The sequence below is a fragment of the Scleropages formosus genome, chromosome 3 (assembly GCF_900964775.1).
Source record: "Scleropages formosus chromosome 3, fSclFor1.1, whole genome shotgun sequence".
Taxonomy (NCBI): Eukaryota; Metazoa; Chordata; class Actinopteri; order Osteoglossiformes; family Osteoglossidae; genus Scleropages; species Scleropages formosus.
Window position 1 is genome coordinate 28,225,010 of NC_041808.1, and position 18,140 is coordinate 28,243,149.

The window sequence follows — 18,140 nt, forward strand, 5'->3', positions numbered from 1 at the left end:
AGTGTTGTAAAAATATCAGTTCACGTCATCCTTCCCCTCTCACTGTCCTCTAGATATCTCATGTTACTTTAATTTCCACGTCCTTTCGCCTCGTCCTCTCAGCTAAACAGAGAGTTACAGCAGGACTCGTATTTCTCAAAGGACCAAGGGCATGGGGGTCTCCAGAGAAACTGCTGCATGTCTCCTGGTTTCTTCCATTACTGTTATTTCTGATTGGGCGTGACCTTGTCTCTGGCCTCCTTCTCGTGGCCAGGCTAGCTGCCTGCCTCTTGGGTGTCATTTTCCCCGTGGAACACATCTGCCTCCATTCACGGCCACAGCGTTCAAGAGACCACGGCAAAAACAATGGCCATGGGGCAACAGAAGGCCATTTGGGCAGCTCGCGAAGGTGACCTTGCAGTCCTGAAAGAGCTGGCTGCTACCAAGTGCTTTGACGGCCACATCACGGACCCCCAGGGGGCTACACCTGTTCACCACGCTGCACGTGCCGGACATTTGGACTGCTTACGCTTTCTAGTGGACACTGCCTCTCTCCCTGGCAATGCAAGGGCCAGGAACGGAGCCACACCAGCACACGATGCTGCTGCCACAGGCCACCTGTTTGTTCTCCAGTGGCTGGTGGAACATGGAGCCTGCAGCACCCAGGTGAGTCTGGAGAGTATGGGACACCGCTGGTTGGTACCATGGGATCACAAGGTTGCAGGGAGGTACTGAAAACTCTGGGTTAGAGGGTACTGGTAGTGGTTCAGCAGGTGGTTAGTGCTTGGAGCTTCAGCAGTCTACTCGAACAACCCAGGTTTGAATCCCACCTTCCACTATAGTATCGTTGAGCACGGTACAAAAACTGTCCCAGTAAAAATTAGCGTGCTGTGTAATTGAATCATTAACTGTAAACAGGATATCTTTGAAGAAGGGTGTCATTTAATAACGGCTATAAGGGTCAGTGACGGAGACATTGTTGCCTGTTTTCATTCTATTCATGTTTTAAAGTAGTCATGATGTCACGTTGAAATACCAAGTCATATATATATATATATATATATTTCTTTTTTTTAAAGAATTTTTTGCATTCACATTTGTCGAATGTGTGTAGAGTAGAGATCAACATTATTTAGTGAGGTGAAAAGACCTTAATGGAAAGAATGAGGTGCAATGTGATACGGTGCCTTATGTTCTCACCCTTGCTGAGGCTTTGGCAGCTGTAGCTGTGTCCCTGTGAGCTACTTTGGTAATTGCTCGTACCCCTCACTTATGTACACATACATGTTTGTGGAAATCAAGTAAATACGAATGTGGTTCCTAGGTGTATTTCCCGTACGTTCACACATGCCCCTGCTGTAGGACCGGGACAACGCGGGAGCCACTGCACTTCACTTAGCTGCCCGCTTTGGGTGTGTGGAAGTAACACAGTGGCTTCTGTCTGTGGGAGCCCAGGCGGCAGCGGAGACCGACTGCGGGGTGCTGCCGGCACACTTCGCTGCCTCCAAAGGGGACCTCACCTGCCTGAAGCTGTTGGTTCGGGAAGCCTATGGGTAAGAGTTCTCCGCTGAGACAAGCTTCCACAGAGGAGATCAAATCTCACTCTCTTGCAATATTTAAGTTTACTTACTGAGGTAGGACTTTTCATAATGGAAAGTTATGTAGTACACGCGCATGAACTAGCTGCAAATATTTTTTACGCTACTGAGCAGCTTTCACACTTTATTTACCTTTAATACGCTAAAGCATATAACTAAATCTGGTTATAGTAACACACATATTGCTGGATATTTGAATGTGTACATTTTTTTCAAACTGTTTACGGGTTGTCCCCGACTTACGATGGGGATACGTTCCGCGAAACCCATCGTAAGTCCAAAATATCGTAAGTCGAAAATGCATTTAATACACCTAACACACACCTGTGAGACAGACTGGGACATGCAGATCGCTGCCGCTGCCCAGCATCGCAAGAGAGTATTGCTCCGCATATTGCTTGTCCTAGAAAAAATCATACATATATACACACACACACACACACACACACACACGCACACAGAAACCACTTATCCCAAGCGAGGTCGCAGCAAGCTGGCGCCTAACCCGGCAACACAGGGCGCAAGGCTGGAGGGGGAGGGGACACACCCAGGATGGGACGCCAGTCCGTCGCAAGGCACCCCAAGCAGGACTCGAACCCCAAACCCACCAGAGAGCAGGCACAGGCCAAACCTGCTGCGCCACCACACCCCCTCAGGAAAAAATCAAAATTCAAATTCAAAGTATGGTTTCTACTGAAAGTCTAAAAATCGTAAGTCGAATCATCATAAGTCAAGGAGCATCTGTGTTTCATTATTTTTTTAAACTATCACTGGCGTGGCTGTCGTGGATGTATGAGTGGCGTTGCAGTCCATTAAATTATAATAAAGATTTTATTACTTAATTAACCTTAATTGAAACAAATACTATTTAAGCACATGATTGCTTATAAACAGCAACAAAAAATATCCATCAGTCAGACTGGTTCTGTTTGCTTTTCCTGGAAAGGGTCACAGTGGTGGCAGATGGAGCAGGCAGGCCCAAACCTTCCTTTCCTAAGCAACAGTCTCCAGCTCTTTCTGGGGATCTCCATTTATGTCCAGCCCTTCAAACGTCTCCCAGGTCCTGCCCCGTTGTCTCCTCCCAGTAGGATGTGCCTGGTATAAAAAGAAAAAAAGCTGAAAAAGACACATTTTTTACAAAATCGATAAATTGAACAATGCTGAAAAAAAACTAAAAATATTTCAATAATTAACATAATATTTATTGTAAAGATTATGCAGATTTTAAAATTAAAATATTTGCTTATGATCACTGTCATATGTCAGCTCTGCATTCCAAAATTATGTTTTTGCGCTTGGCAGCGAAATCTTAATGGGTGAAAGATCACACAGGACTCACATTTTTCTGTTTGCTCCGTGTAATAAGTGCTGCAGTGCCATCACAGTCTGTCAGGTATATGGATAGAGGAAATTGTGCTGAAAAAGCTGTGTGCTCCAATGAATGGACAAATTGCACTGCATCTGAGGCTAATTGAATGTCCATATTCAGACTGAGAGAAAACAGGACAGGATGTGGTTCACAAGGACTGCCAGAGGACTATGGTTCTGTGCAAACTTTAAATAAACCAAATGCTGTTAATATATAAATAGGAATTATTAATAGGCCTAACAGAGGGCTGGCTATGGTTCGCCTTTCGATCACCACCAGTTGGCCGAACAAACAGATCTACTACAGAAAGAGGATCCTCCAGTGAGAGGTTAAAATCATACAGATTGTTGAAAGACATGTAGAAAGCATGTGACAGGTTTTCTTAATTAGATTTTTTTTTATTGTTTTAGCAGATGTGGTTGTGTCCCCTTGGGTCCCACCTTGGAGCAGTAGGTACCTGATACATCAGTCCGCCTTTTAAAACTTGCTGGGTAGATTAAATGTACAACAAAGAGGACAGAAGACATACATATGACCCAAAAAGACCTATACTGCTCCAAGATGGGGAAACAGACCCAGACAATTAGCTCAGTGAGTTTTTTCAAGGCTATCACAGTTTCTTTAATTCATTTAGCTGACACTTTTCTCCAAAGCAATTTACAGTGATTTACCCATTTCAGTAATTTTTAGAGAAGGAATTGAAGGTGAGTACTTTGTAGGTGGGATTCAAACCTGCAACATTCAGATATGAAGGTAGCAGCTCTAATCACTATGCCACACTTGCATTGTCATTGAGCACACACTTTTCTCCAAAGCAACTTCCAATGAACACTAGTGTTACCAGCCCACACCTTGTTCACCCAAGATGACTTGAGCTGCATGATACTCTACTTAACAATGAGTCTCTCTATCAATACACCAGTGAAACACACTCTTTGTCATTCACACACTGTGGGTGACTTTTTAGAGTCACCAATCTACCTGAAGAGTGTGTCTTTGGACTAGGGGAGGAAACCCCTGCAGGCATGATGAGAACATGCAAACTCCACACAGGCTGAACAGGGATCGAACCCACATCCTCTCTCACCACCCAGGCACTGTGAGGCAGCAGTACTGCTCACTGTGCCACCCTGCTACCCTGCTCCTTTGTGATTCTGTGAATCTTTCCTCCAAAATATTTTCCTAAGGCACTATTAATTGTATATAGTATATGCTGATATGTACATTTGCTGTGTCCAAGGTGTGTGAATCGACAGACAAAGATTGGTGCCACCCCTTTGTACTTGGCATGTCAGGAAGGCCACCTTCACATAGTGGAGTTTCTGGTGAAGGACTGTGGAGCTGATGTTCATCTGAGAGCCAACGATGGTATGACCTGTCTACATGCTGCTGCACATATGGGCCATCATGCACTGGTGGTTTGGCTGGTGAGTCTGTTGTTTAACTGGCGTAATTCCAGTTTGAAACCTGTAAAAAAAAAAAAAAAAAAAAAAAAAAAAAAACAGAGACACAAATTATGCTCCTGGAGAATAGTGATTCAGTTTGAAGGTTATCTACTTTCCCTTATAAACCAGTGTTCATCATTTGGCAACTTTTTCTTGTCTGTGTCCAAATGCTCGAGTCAGCTGTAATAGTAAATGACATAGTTTGAAGTTTTGGTTTATAAAGAGGTTTGTTATGGTTAGTTTATTATGAGATGTGTGTCGCTTTGGAGAAAAGCATCTGTTAGATGAATAAATGTAATAAAAAACATACCTGAAATAATTGGACAGTGTAAATTTGAATTTGATGCGATCTGGGCAAGTTAAATGGCCAAACATGGAGCAAAACAGAAATGGCTTTAAACAGAAACAGATTTATAAAAATTATTGTTATGCGATATTAAGCGATTTGATTTTGTCGAACTTTTTGATTCTAAAACTACTTAAGCTTTTTATTAATTTATACATCTTGGTATTTTCACTGGGTTAATTCATAGTGAGGGTCTTGCTCAAGAGCACAACAGCAGTGGTGGGAATAGAACTTAGACAAACAATAGTCACGTAAGCTGTAAATGGGTGTCCTTAAATGCTGTTGTGCTATTTTGAGAAACAAAATATTTAGTGAAGATCCATATGTTCCTGTGTAATTCATGTCTACCTACCTTTATTGTAGATTATTTTACAACCTCAATTCCAAAAAAGCTGGGCCAGTATGGAAAATGTTAAGTAAAACAAAAAGGGATAATTTGTACATTTACTTTGACTTGTATTAAAACAAAAACAGTATAAATCCAAGGTATTTTGTGTTTTACCCAATCAACTGCATTGTTTTTTAAAGGTATATGTTCATTCTGGGGGGGAATGTGGTGTAAGTTTAGCCGGTGCCCACTGTGTGGCGGGTCTGGAGTTCAAGCCCTGCTTGGGGTGCCTTGCGATGGACTGGCATCCCATCCTGAGTTTGTCCCCTCCCCCTTCGGCCTTGTGGCCTGTGTTGTCCGGTGAGGCTCTGGCTTGCTGCGACCCTGCTTGAGACAAGCGATTGTTGATGATGGATGAATGGATGGATGGATGGATGTTCATTCTGAAATTGATGCCTGCAAGACATCCCCAAAAAGTTGGGATAGGGGTAGTTTAGGACTAATAATGATGTGACAAGTTGAAATAGCAAGTCCTCTAGGTCTCACGCCCACACCATTAAGCCGCACCGACACACAAGGTTGCAGAATCTCATTGAGCTCACCACTTCTCCAGTGACAATCAGCAAAACCCACTTACCTCCTCGTCCTTACAGTCCCTCCCTGTCCTTTGCCCTTCATCCGCTGGTCCGTCATCTCGGTTGCTGATCTCCTGCTTTGTCTGATCAACTTCGCTTCCCAGTTTGTCCAAAGAACAACGTCTGCACCTCGAACGACCTTTGCCTGTCCCAAACTACGATTCTTGTCTGTTCCCTTGTCCAATTTTCCCAACATAAACGAACCTGCGATTGGGTCCTCACCTACTCCTCGGTCTCTTGTCCTCTTTCCTGACACAAGGTGATGTAAAACAGGCGAGGCAATTGTGTTACAGTACATAAGGAGCCTCCAAAAAGGCCTAGTCCTTCAGGCTCGCCAATTTGCCAACAGATGCATCACCGAATAATCCCAAACTTTGAGAACAACATTCCCCAAAGACAAATCGATTTAGTGCGATTTTGGGCATTTCACTGTCTACAGTGCACAATATAATTAAAAGATTATATGAAGGAATCCGGTCAAATCTGGCTGCGTAAAGAGGAAGGCCGAAAACCCCTTCTGAATATGCGTGATCTCCGATTCCTCAGATATCACCGTCTTAAAAACCATCATGCATCTGTAACGGACCTCATGACATGGGCTCGGAAGTACTGCAGTAAACCTTTGTCAGTCAACACCATTCCCCATTGCATCCACAGATACAAGTTAAAGCTTTACTATGCAAAGCAGAAGCCATACGTCAACACTGTCCAGAAGCGCCACCGACTTCTCTGGGCTCGGTCTTATCTGAGATGGACAGTAGCACAGCGGAATTGTGTTTTGTGGTCCAATGAGTCAACATTTCAAATAGTTTTTGGAAAAAACAGCCGCTGTGTTCTCCGGGCCAAAGAGGAAAAGGGCCATCCAAGCTGTAATCAGCGTCAGGTCCAAACTTCAGCATCTGTCGGGGTATGGGGGTGTGTCATTGCTCTCGACATGGGTAACTTGCACTTCTGGGACGCACCATACATGCAGAAAGATATACACAAATGTTGCAGCAACATAAGCGGCCATCCAGGCATCATCTTTTCCAAGGACTAGGGACTAGAGTGGCCTGCCTGCACTCCCAAGCTGTCTCCGATTGAGAATGTGTGGTGTATTATGAAGCGCTAAATACGCCAGCGAAGGCCCTGTAAAATTGTGCAACTGCATAATGGATGAATGGGGGACAAGTCTTCTTGCTGAACTTAACTAACTGGTGTCTTCAGTACCCAAACGCTTAACAAGTGTTATTAAAAGACATGGTGATGTTACACAGTGGTAAACACTCGACTGCCCCAACTTTTTTGGAACATGTTGCAGGCATAAATTTTATATATATCTTCATAAAACAGTGCAGCTTATTGGGTAAAACAAGAAATACCTTGTATTTATAGTGTTTTTGTTTCAATACAAGTCAAAGTAACTGTACAAATCACACCTTTTTGTTTCTATTAGCATTGGAGTTGACTGACACCTGAATTTGTTGATACATAAAGATATGTCAGCAACTAGAATGTTTGAGTTGACCTTTCTATGAGAGATTTGCAGTCGAAACATATTATTCTGACCGTGTTTGTTTTTCGAAAGGCTTCCTTCACAGATATCAGTCTGTCCTGCCAGGACAGAGAAGGGGCAACGCCACTGCATTTTGCTGCCAGTGGGGGGCATCATCGCATCCTTGAACGGCTCCTGCGCATGGGGGCCAAGGTCATTAAGGACTACTGGGGTGGGACCCCACTTCACGATGCAGCAGAAAACGGGGAGCTGGAGGCAAGAGTCGCGTATTTTTACATTCGGATGTCTTGTTACATTGCGAAACTTTCTTTGGTCATTGATCTGAAACTTGAACGTTTGACTTGCAATCTGTCCTGTTCTGTTAGTGCTGCCGGGTCCTGTTAGTCCATGAAGTCAGCCCTTTGGAGCAGGACAAGGATGGGTTTACAGCGGCAGACCTGGCTCAATACAACGGCCACTACGAGTGTGCCAGCTTCCTGCTAGCGGTAGAGAAATGTGTAAGAGACTTCTCCTTGTAAATCGCTGATTTGAAAGATTGGCAAAACATTTCCAGTTTTCTACTATTGTCTCTTTCCAGGATGCTCTAAACATCAGATCTTTAGATCTTCCCTATTTCCATGTTTCATTGCACGCTTGAATTGACGCGCTCCTTGTCCAAGTGAACTGGATGGCAAAACAAAGAGTGGCATACACAAACAATAAATCTTAGTATGTCTGCTTATAACATCACTGTTATACAACTTTTGTAGAAATACTTTTGGCTTTGGGCTTGATTTGACCCCTTTTGCAGTCGTTTGCATTCACAGTCAGTGAATATAACAATGTCTAAACACGGTCTCTTTCATTTTTCCTATTACCATATATTATGTCAAAGCTTGTTTAAGATTAATTTGCTCTCATTAATTAAAGGCTTAGAGGCAGAGTACTGGATAATAACTGTGGATAACAATGGATTAAAAAGAGCAGTATCAGGCTCCTGCGATTGTGTGAGAGGATGGTCTCAATGGCCGAGCCTCTTTTATTTTCCGTGCCTGGTACGCCAAGCAGGAAGTGAAGTAAGACGGTCCTTAGGTTGGGTGATGAATATTTCAGAGATGGCACCGTTCTGTACGTGTCGCTTGCCTGCAGGGTTTCTGCTCGCTGCCCAAACGCTGGCCAACTGTCCACCAGCTGGATTTTTTTCAATATTCTCTATAAGGAAAAAAAATGCCCGAGAACAGTGTCCAGACAAAACTTTCCAAACTTAAAGGTTTCCAGTCGCATGTTTACTTACATTTATTACACAGAGCTGTGTTTCTCATTGAAATTCAGAGTAATGCTCACTTTGTGTGATGTTTCTATGGGGTCGGCAAAGAAAAACACAGAGCTGTTAAGGATACGTGTTGGGTCACAGCTTGTTAGCAATCAAAGCACGCAATGTTAACAGCTCCAAAAAAGAGCCAAATGAATGTGTCAAAACTGTAAAAATAATTGCCAGTAACAAACACAGAGGAAGCACTGATGACTGCGCTGTTTGTTGCGGAAAGTTTGTGCAGTGTGAAAGGAGCCAACTTTTCAGTGTTTTTTTAAAGCCCGAAATATCTTTAAGAACATATGAGGCTTTTCCTCCTCTTTTCAATGTATGTGAACAGTCACACTTTCCACTGTCAAAGAATGCATTAGAGCGGTTCCTTTAGGGTAAAATCGCCCCGTTTAAACTCTGTCACACAGCACAGTACTCTAGACTAAGCCTGTTTCAGTGAAATGTGACCATATTTCTAATATTAATTGCACCAAAGAGCATAATATTGCATCCAGTTTGAATTGTTGTTCTGGAAAGGTTGCTGCTAAAATATGCAGAGTGTGTAGATGGCCACTATAGACCTCATTTCAGAGAGAAGTGGGTCTCAGTAAGGAGCACTTGGACTCAGGTGAAACCCTTCAGAGGAGCATCATGCTGACCCTCTGCGACTTTTCCCACCGTGTCATGACCCGGCAGTATTAATTAAATCACTCAAGTGTTTCTCTTTTATTCTGGCTGTCCATGGGCACACATTTTTGGTAACAGAACCTTCCAGTGGACAGGTCATGAATAAATTAGAACTGGAGCAGCTGGGTAACGCAGGCTAGCCAACCGTAGGAAATATATTTAATACAGAGAGGCTGATGGAAATGCAGTTTGCCCTGGCCCCTGGGGCAGCTTTAAAAATAATCTTCTTTAACAAAGAAGCTAATTAAGGGCTGCAGGCTGCGCCCACGGCAGGTGCTGCATTTCTAACTCTCTGGTGCGCTAAGGGGAATGATCAGTTACTCCCAAATGGCAGCTCACATATAGACCTGTGCGGCTGAGCTGGTCATGGGATCCCCGAGCTTCAGTTTCAGGGTTTCTGTCACCCCTGTGTTTTCACCGTACGATGACCGGAATGGGGCAATTTAATCTGACGGGATCATGCTGTACTCATGTATGTATTTAAGTGTATATTATGAGTGCTCCACAGGCTGGGAATGCCAATATCCTTAGGCATCATAAAATAAGTAGCAGTAATGTTCATTTTCTCCCACGGGTGCATGGGACATGTGGTAGAACTATGTTTCAAATAGTCCAGCTGACTGCTCTGTTCCTATTGTCCATATAGCATGTTCATACCGCCTGCTGCTCCAGTCAAGTTTACCGCCCATTAAAACAAGATGCACATAATAAAGCATAGATATCCAAGGATCCTTTCTCTGGATAAGAAACACAAAAGGTGTTTCTCATAATAGATTTTTATTTATGTAAGAACAATACTTTTTTCAGTGCTGAACAGGTGCATTTTAACTACATGTGCTGTACGTGTTTGACAGAGCTTTACCAAAGGTACACTGAAGTTATTTCATCTTTGTATTTGGCCTTCAGTTAATGGTTCTGGAAACTTGTCAGTGCAGATTTGTTCTGAGGAAAAAATCAGAATAAATCTGCACAATATTAGACTGCGAAATATTATCCTTTCTTATTCACTATGTTTAGCGGGTCTGTATATTCCATATTAACACCTTCATGTTCTGTTTATTATGCATTTGTATGTATATAACAAGCAGATTTCTATGTGCCAACATAATTATAATATTTTTGGCCTGTGAGAATTGTAATTTATCATAGCCACTATCTATCCATCTGTCCATTTTCACTTAGCTCCTGTCCTCCAGTCCAGAGTCTATCTCAGAATAACTGGGCACAAGGCTGAGGACAGGATGCCGGTCCGTCACAGTGTAATATAGCTACTAGATGGTATTAAATATCTGAATGTATGAGAATAATTGCACTGATGATACTGGAACTCCCATCATCAGTGCCAATTTAAAATACTTTACAACTGTTAACACACTGAACAGCATAATTCACCAGCCAAATCATTCTGGTCCTGGAGCCCAAGAGTCCGGCAGTTTTTAGGAAAAAAAATTTAATTAATGTGATACACCCAATACAGCTATATGGATAATTTAGTAATGTGCTTAAGAGCTGAAGTATAGCAAAATCTAGTATACGCTGGTCTTCACAGACAAGGGTTCTCTACCTTCCCTTTTATATATTACCATGAGGTGGTCACATGGCTTAGAAACAGGCACAGCTGTAATAAATGTGACATACATACCATACCATGCTTTTCCTGCCATTGTTTAAGTATGGCATGGCACCACTAACTGGAATGCTAGGGATATTTGATGAGGAAGAAATCCCTAGAAAAACCATGCTTTGTGGGAAATATGGTATAAAATCATTAAAAATAGCAGGGGTCAGGCTGGGTTCTCAAAATGTAAAGACAAATTGGTCTGTATAGTTACAGATCAGAAATTGATGTATTTTATCTCTCAAAACAGGTGTTTCAAACATAAAGGGCTTTTGCTGCCTATAGTTTAGGGATGCAGAGGTATTACTGTGAGTAAACTGTACACTGGAGTCATTGTTACAAGATCCTTTAGAGCTAATTGGAGCTTCTCCCAAGGTCATGCCAGATGGCTCCTTGGGTCCTTAGCTAATGAAGACCCAGGTGCAGTAGCTCCTACCTATTGTTCAAAAAAGAAACACAACCCATTACGGACATCCAGGGAACTTGATCAATGGCTCACAAGCCAGCATCAGGTAGGCAAAAATCAGTGTAGCTAGGCTATCAGCATTCCCTCCATTTGTTAATCCAGCGGTGTTTAACTGGAAAGATCCATTTCTGCATTGCCCTGCCAGTACCTGCCTCGTGATTTACAGGTGGATGCGATTAAACCGGCTGCATTAGCTCTGCTCTTCAATTGCTGCTACGAAATGAAGACGTGCTCAAGTACATAGGACATGGTATCAAATAGGCTTCGGGCTAGTTTGACAGCTATTCCTCGAATCCCCTTCCTCAACCAGTGCTTGCTTTGCATGTCAATGTTGGTTCACTCCTGCATCATTGACTTTTCTAGCTATTTAATCCCTTGCTTAATTATTAAAAGCATGCTTCGATTTCCGTTTATTGTTTATTGCCCTGTGATCCTTGGGCTTTGGGTTGAAATACTGATGACTCTGCCAAATGGTTAGAGGTTCAGCTGCTGCACATCTTAAGCAGTGAGTACTTCAGCTGGATAACTAGCACGGGCATCATGTCTCTTTCAGGCTGTAAGTACATTTTAAAGCTACTCCTCTTTCTTTTTTTGTGACCATTCTCAATGTACTGCCTTCATTTCTGTGGCTGCAGCTGAATATCTTTCTGTGCTAATGAGGCAGTAAACATTTTTTAGGGTGCTGGTCCCTGGACTTTTCTTTACCTCACTTATTTGCCACTAAAGTGATCTCACATGGTGTTTGGGGTGTATATTATGTACTGATTGAAAAATATTCAATCTTGCTAGATTGGGACATTCAAGGATAAAGGTTGGCCACACTTGTTCTAGAATAAAAATGTTTTTGAAATGTTGAGTTGCGCAAAACGTAGAGTTTCTTTCATGAATTAATTCCTTGCATGAATTTTATTGCTGGCATTTATTCATAGGCAAATTGTTAAATTATTAAAATTATATTGTATTTTTGCTGTGGTAAACTGCAGAGTTAGGTTTTTGCTGTCATTCAGTATATGAAGAAGATGGCAGAAAGACAAAGTTGGCACTAGAGGGAAAGAAGATAGGTTAGAATACAACATGATGGTTGAGGAAGCCTGTTGGTTATTAGGATCTGTAACTATTTACTGAGATTCAGTATCATGATTGAATTCTGCAGAGACTGCTGAAGGACTGTAATAGCACTTATATAGGGTACAGAGGGCCCCCGAGTTACGATGGTCCAACTTACGATTTTTTGACTTTACAAGAGTGTGATAGCGATATGCATTTAGTAGAAACTGTACTTCAAATTTAGATTTTTTTCCTGGGCAAGCAATATGCAGTGCAATACTCTTTCATGATGCTGGGCAGCGGCAGCAATCTGCATCTCCCAGTCTACCACACGGTCGCTAGTGTATACAACCGATACTTTACAGTGTTTTGTGTTGCCAGCGTTTTTTTGGATACCCCCTGTATCTACGTTGTGTTTTGTGCATCCATCATGTCTACAAACCTCCCATCTGTGTCTCCTGCTACTGGTGAGGAGAAGAAGAAGAAGAAGGCAATTACTTTTGAGGAGAAACTCAAGATAATTGTCCAGCATGAAGGTAGCAAGCCCGTAATGGCCATCGCGCGTGATCTTGAGCTTTTGCAATCAACGATCTCGACCATCTTAAAGCATAAGAAGTGATGATGTTCAGTAGGTTAGGTGTATTAAATGCATTTTCGACTTACAATGGGTTTATCCGAAAGTAACCCCATCGTAAATCGAGGACTGTCTGTAATTTGTAGAGATTATATACAGAATTATATAAAGAGGATTTTATTGCACATAATCCCATATTTTTCTCCCTGTGTTTAATCTGTCCATCAGTACATCTGCAGTGAAATGTGTTCTTTTTAGGTACTTTATGTGGTGTAATGGTATGACATCAGGAAAGGAGAAAAAAATCACTGTAGTATGGTTACTGAATTCTCCTTTCCTCTACTGCCCAGATTTCGAGTCCAGCCAGACGTGCAGGTTATTCAAGCATTGTTTTGACTTGACCGAAGATTTTGATGAAAAACGTTGATTTATTGTGCCACATAAAACTAAAAACTAGTAACAACTGTAACTGGATTTCTTTCAGTTTCTTAAACCACATGGGGGTACACTACCCTTCTGATTTTTCATGACAGGCTGGAAATACCAGGGTTTTCAGTGCTTTATTTCACCTCAAAAATTTACATGCATTTTCTCTTCATGGCATACCAGTTTTATAACATAGAACGCAACTAAGTGGAGTAAAGCATTTGAAAATTTCCAAAAGATATCTCTGCTTATTTTTAAAATCCTGTTTTCAACTACAACTTTGCTGTTCGCCATGTGACAACTGGCAAGTGTGTTGGTGACCCTGGCTCTGTTGTATGTTGTATAAAGGTCTCTGAATGTTTTTGTAGTGATTTTCAATGAAAGAGCCAGAAAATACTCTGCGAATCTTGAGTTTAGAGCAGGATCTTCTAATTTTTTTTTAAAAGTTTCATTTTGTAAGAAATTACTCTCAATGGCGTGTACAAACAGGATAACACTGTATTTAAAATATTTGCTTATATAAATGTACTCAAAGTCACTGCAGTGAACAGAAATTAGGGCTAGAACAAAATTATACAAACAGCCACTGTTTCATGTTTTATGACTGGCCTGGTGTTATAATAATGTTTTTGGCTGCTTTTCATACATTGTCTGAAGGCCATGTGAATTGAGGTTTATTCCCAGAGGTGGCCGCACATGTTTAGTTAACTCATTTAAAACCAGCTGCAACACTCTGACATTTAGTCATTCATTGCTGATTGTGTGGTATCTTGTGAGATGCCAAAGTTATTATCTGATGTTAGGGATTAAAGCATCAACTGTATCATTATAAAAGAGTTGATGAAGCCCATATGTGCCCGTGTTCCTGGAATTAATTAAAAATGAACAACAGGCACACTGCAGTCATGAAGGATGGTAACTGTTGTGAGGACATTGCAAAACAGACACTTTTTCCTGTCCATCCACTAATGTATGACCTAACTTCTGGGAAGTTCTTTATTTTCAGTACCAGAACAGTGTTGCGACATATTTCCTAATGCTAGAAAACAAAGCTAAGTACAAACGGAAATGCATGGGGCCACCTTATGGAAATAAAGCACATCAGCGCACTGTAGCATATCGTGGGCTTCTTTGATGTTAGTTTTTTTAATGTTTTCTTGGCACACCGAATTTGAACTGAACTGTATATGGAGTTCATTAGTACATTGCATTACTTTATTAGAAGATCTAAGTGTTTCCATATCTATGATTCTCTAATATGTACACTGTGGAAAAAGCTGTATTTTCAATGTAGCTCATCATCATTTGCCCAACTTTAGTAAGTTTCAAAAGAATTACACTACATTTTTGTTTTGCCTTGAACCCTTTGCTTGACTCTTTTTTTTTTTTGAAATGCATTGCAAATTTGATTTTCCATGTAGATTGTGTACTTTTTTCCTGCATGTATTACTCTACTTCATTATTGCTGACTTTTAAAGTAAAAGTGCATTCTCAGTGTGAATCAAGGTGTCCTTGTGTTTTCTCCAGCCCTCGGCTGTGGACAGATCCCTTTCTGAGGTTTACATTAGTGAAGAGCAAAGCAGTGGGAAACCGTCAGGATCCAGGCAGCCTAGCACTGAACCTTGTGGAAACTCCTGTGGAAGTCCAAAAATGGTGATCTTCAGTGTTTCTGTCCACAAGGCAGCACAAATGGGGGACCTCTGTTAGTTTTCTTTAATTGCTTTGGCCCAGTGTTCACCTTTTTCTACCTGCTGTTCTCAGCAGCCATTGAAGGAGAAGTCACCTGGACCCAGTCACCCACTTCCTCCCATGGAATTGCATTCAACCCAATTAGTGGAGAAATCAGACTGTAATAGCAAAAAATATGCCGAGGTGGCATCTTCTGGTAAGGAATTAATTTTGCTTTTTGTGAAACAAATTTGCACAGCTTCATCATTGTATTACTACTACTAAACTACTAATCTTATGCAGGTGTACAATTTTTGCACGTTACATGAACATTAAAACTACATTTGTAGTATTTCACTAGTTGTATAACTGAAAAATAGTTATGAAGATTAAGAGGCTGGATAGTTTATAAATGCATTTATTTAAAATAAAATTCCACTGCTCAGGCACATCACATGTTGCTCAGCATTTACTGAAATAACTTTTTATCCCTTAAAGCTGTGATCAAGACAGAGGAAGAGAAAAAATTTAACCCTGATATGAGAACCTTTAAGTCTTTGAAACAAGCAGGAATAACAGCAGTCTTCACAGGACAAAATGTAAGGATTTTCCCCAAATCATTGCATTTCGTCTTTTTCTTATATTTAGTCATTAAAGTAACGACAGGGCAGAAAAAGATCTACATGTGCATCTTGTATTCCATCACTCCACAGAAACCAGACAAGATGGTACTTCTACCCACAGAGGAGGCAAATTTATGTGACATTGACTATTTGGTGCCTACCACTGATGAGAAGGGCCGACCCATCGCCGAGTGGAAGAGACAGGTGATGGTTCGTCAGCTGCAGGCTCGACTGCAGGATGAGGAGAACCAGAGGAGGAAGGTACTGTTTTTGACTCGGTTGTGTACACAAGCTTAATCACTTTTGATGTTTTTGAAATCATCAGAATGTAATGACACCTTACTTTCAAGAGAATGTTCAAAATGAAATTCAAAATCTCATGTTAGAGAATACATCTTTTCCATCTTTCTAGCTTGTACATTTCTTTATTATTTTACTAAATCTTGGAAGATGTGAACATCATGTTACATATCACCTGTTCTGTTAAATGTCATGGTTTGCTTAGAGAAAGCTGCTTATCATTTTATTACCAGGAAAATGGGAACAAATATACTAAAATGGATAGCTGGAGGTACTCCCAAGCCCGAAATGCCATCCTTGGCCCTTTTGGGGAGATGCTGACTGAGGATGATCTCATCTACTTGGAGAAACAAATTGAAAATGTTGCCATGCAAAAAAACTGTGAAGGATATGAAGAGGAATTAGCCCGTCTTGCCAAAGAGCTCAGAACTATCCTGCCTGCACCCATTGTTAACCTCACAGTCAACACACAGTTCAGAAAGCCCAGTTCAGATGCCAATACCCCTCTGCCTTTGTGGTGCAACCGCATATCTGGCATTGTGAAGAGCATGTCTCTGCTCATGACTAACCTTACTGACCAGTCGTGCTGTAAAATGCAAAACACCGAACTTGTGTCAGTTTTCACCCAGATGCCAGAAAGACAGAGCTCATCCAGAGGAAGAAGGGAAGTGATTGAAAGAGAGATTCATGAATTTGGTGTTTCAGTGAGGAATCTAAAGGCAAACTTTGAGAGTCAGAATCCCACCTCAGTGAAAGAGAGTGATGAAGCATTACTGAAGCCATGTATGCAGGAAGGTAATGTTAAATGGACTGAGCAAACTTCTGAAGAGTTGAATGAAGATGCTGAAGTACACCAAACCAGTGATTCAGATCCAGGCTGTGACGAACAAATGCATGAAGTCATGGAAACAACCAGCCTAAGAAAAGAGCGAATCGTGGTCTTGTTTCTGGGCCACTGGAAGAAGTCAGCCTACAGTGTCACAAAAGGTAAAGATGCTGGCAGGAAACAGAGTTTAGATGGACTAGAAACAACTGACATGACTGACCATACAGCAAGAGGAAATGCATTCCAGGAATTTCAATCAAAGAAGAAAATGGAACATGGATCATTGAGCCACTTCTTTAAGCAAAGAAGCACCATAAACAAAATGATCTCTAACTGGAGGAACATGAACTCTAGTGTTCCATCCAGGCAAATTCGTCGTCTTCATCGTCAGCAGGTCACGTATTCTCCTGAGCAGTTTCTGCCTCGTGTACATGGGGCTACTGTTGATTACGATAGCTTGTCTCTGGATCTTTTTATGTTGGGATACTTCCACATCCTTGAACTTGACCTGCCAGCAGATGAAAGGAAGATGAGACATCTGCTCTGCTTCGAAGTATTTGACCACCTCGGCAGGTTCCCTTGGGAGACAGTCAGAAGCTTTCACAAGGCTGTCCTACAGGACATTGAATCCGGAAATCGAGAATGGAAGGATGGCTTTGAGGACATCAAAATCAAGTTCTTTGGAAATGCTGAAACCATGTCTGAGTCTCCTTCAACCACCCAAGAAACTTCGTTACCAGAGGTCAAACCGGTGCCGAAAGTAATTGTTCAGACACCTACCCCTGATGAGGACACTGCCTTACAAAGCGGTACAGAAATTTCTAGTTTCAGCAATGAGGAAATCTGCAAATATATAGACCGTAGCTTTGCTTTTTGGAAAGAGAAAGAAGCTGAAATTTTTGATTTTGAGTAGCAAAAACATTTTCTGCTTTTTAAGTATTTTCTATGTTTCTTAAATATCCCAGTCATCAATCTTTATTGTCAGCTGAAAAGGAACAATCCACAGTTTATGCAGTTGAACTGCAAATGTGTGTCACTGTTTTTTGCTGTTTGTGCAGATTCATATAATTTTTATTCTAATTTATTTTTATTGCCCAAGGTAATGCTGTAGAACTAAAAGTGACCACTTTATTTAACTGTTGAAAGGAATCATCAGTTAACTTTTGATAATGTGTTATTTTTGGTGAAGAATGTTCTTGTGATGTATCCTTAATGGTTATGGATTCATTTGTTATTAATTCCTATTTTGTAGTAAAATGGAGGTTCAGTAAAACACACCACATAAGAAAAAGAAAAAATATAAAGGGAGTGGAGAAAATATACACACATAATATATCAGTAACAAGGACCTAATAAGGAATAAGGCCACCTTTGCCTTCATAACAGCTTCAGTCCTTCATGGAATTTTATTTTACAATACTGAACTGT

At 41.3% G+C, this 18,140-nt stretch overlaps 1 protein-coding gene across 1 annotated transcript; it reads left to right on the forward strand.

Annotated features, from left to right (window-relative positions):
• Window positions 1-351: 351 nt before the first annotated feature.
• On the forward strand, window positions 352-17,625 carry espnla (espin like a). Its single transcript, XM_029250397.1, has 9 exons — window positions 352-645; window positions 1,342-1,532; window positions 4,187-4,373; window positions 7,268-7,450; window positions 7,561-7,692; window positions 14,823-14,997; window positions 15,462-15,562; window positions 15,677-15,847; window positions 16,120-17,625. Exons 1-9 carry the CDS (start codon window positions 352-354, stop codon window positions 17,623-17,625), a joined length of 2,940 nt encoding a protein of 979 aa, XP_029106230.1.
• Window positions 17,626-18,140: the final 515 nt, after the last annotated feature.

Bases quoted from the DNA above. Each gene is read 5' to 3' on its own strand.
- espnla (XM_029250397.1), top strand. From the start codon at position 352: ATGGGGCAACAGAAGGCCATTTGGGCAGCTCGCGAAGGTGACCTTGCA. The intron at 4,374-7,267 runs GTGAGTCTGTTG...GTTTTTCGAAAG, and splicing joins ATGCACTGGTGGTTTGGCTG to GCTTCCTTCACAGATATCAG. The intron at 15,563-15,676 runs GTAAGGATTTTC...ATCACTCCACAG, and splicing joins CAGTCTTCACAGGACAAAAT to AAACCAGACAAGATGGTACT.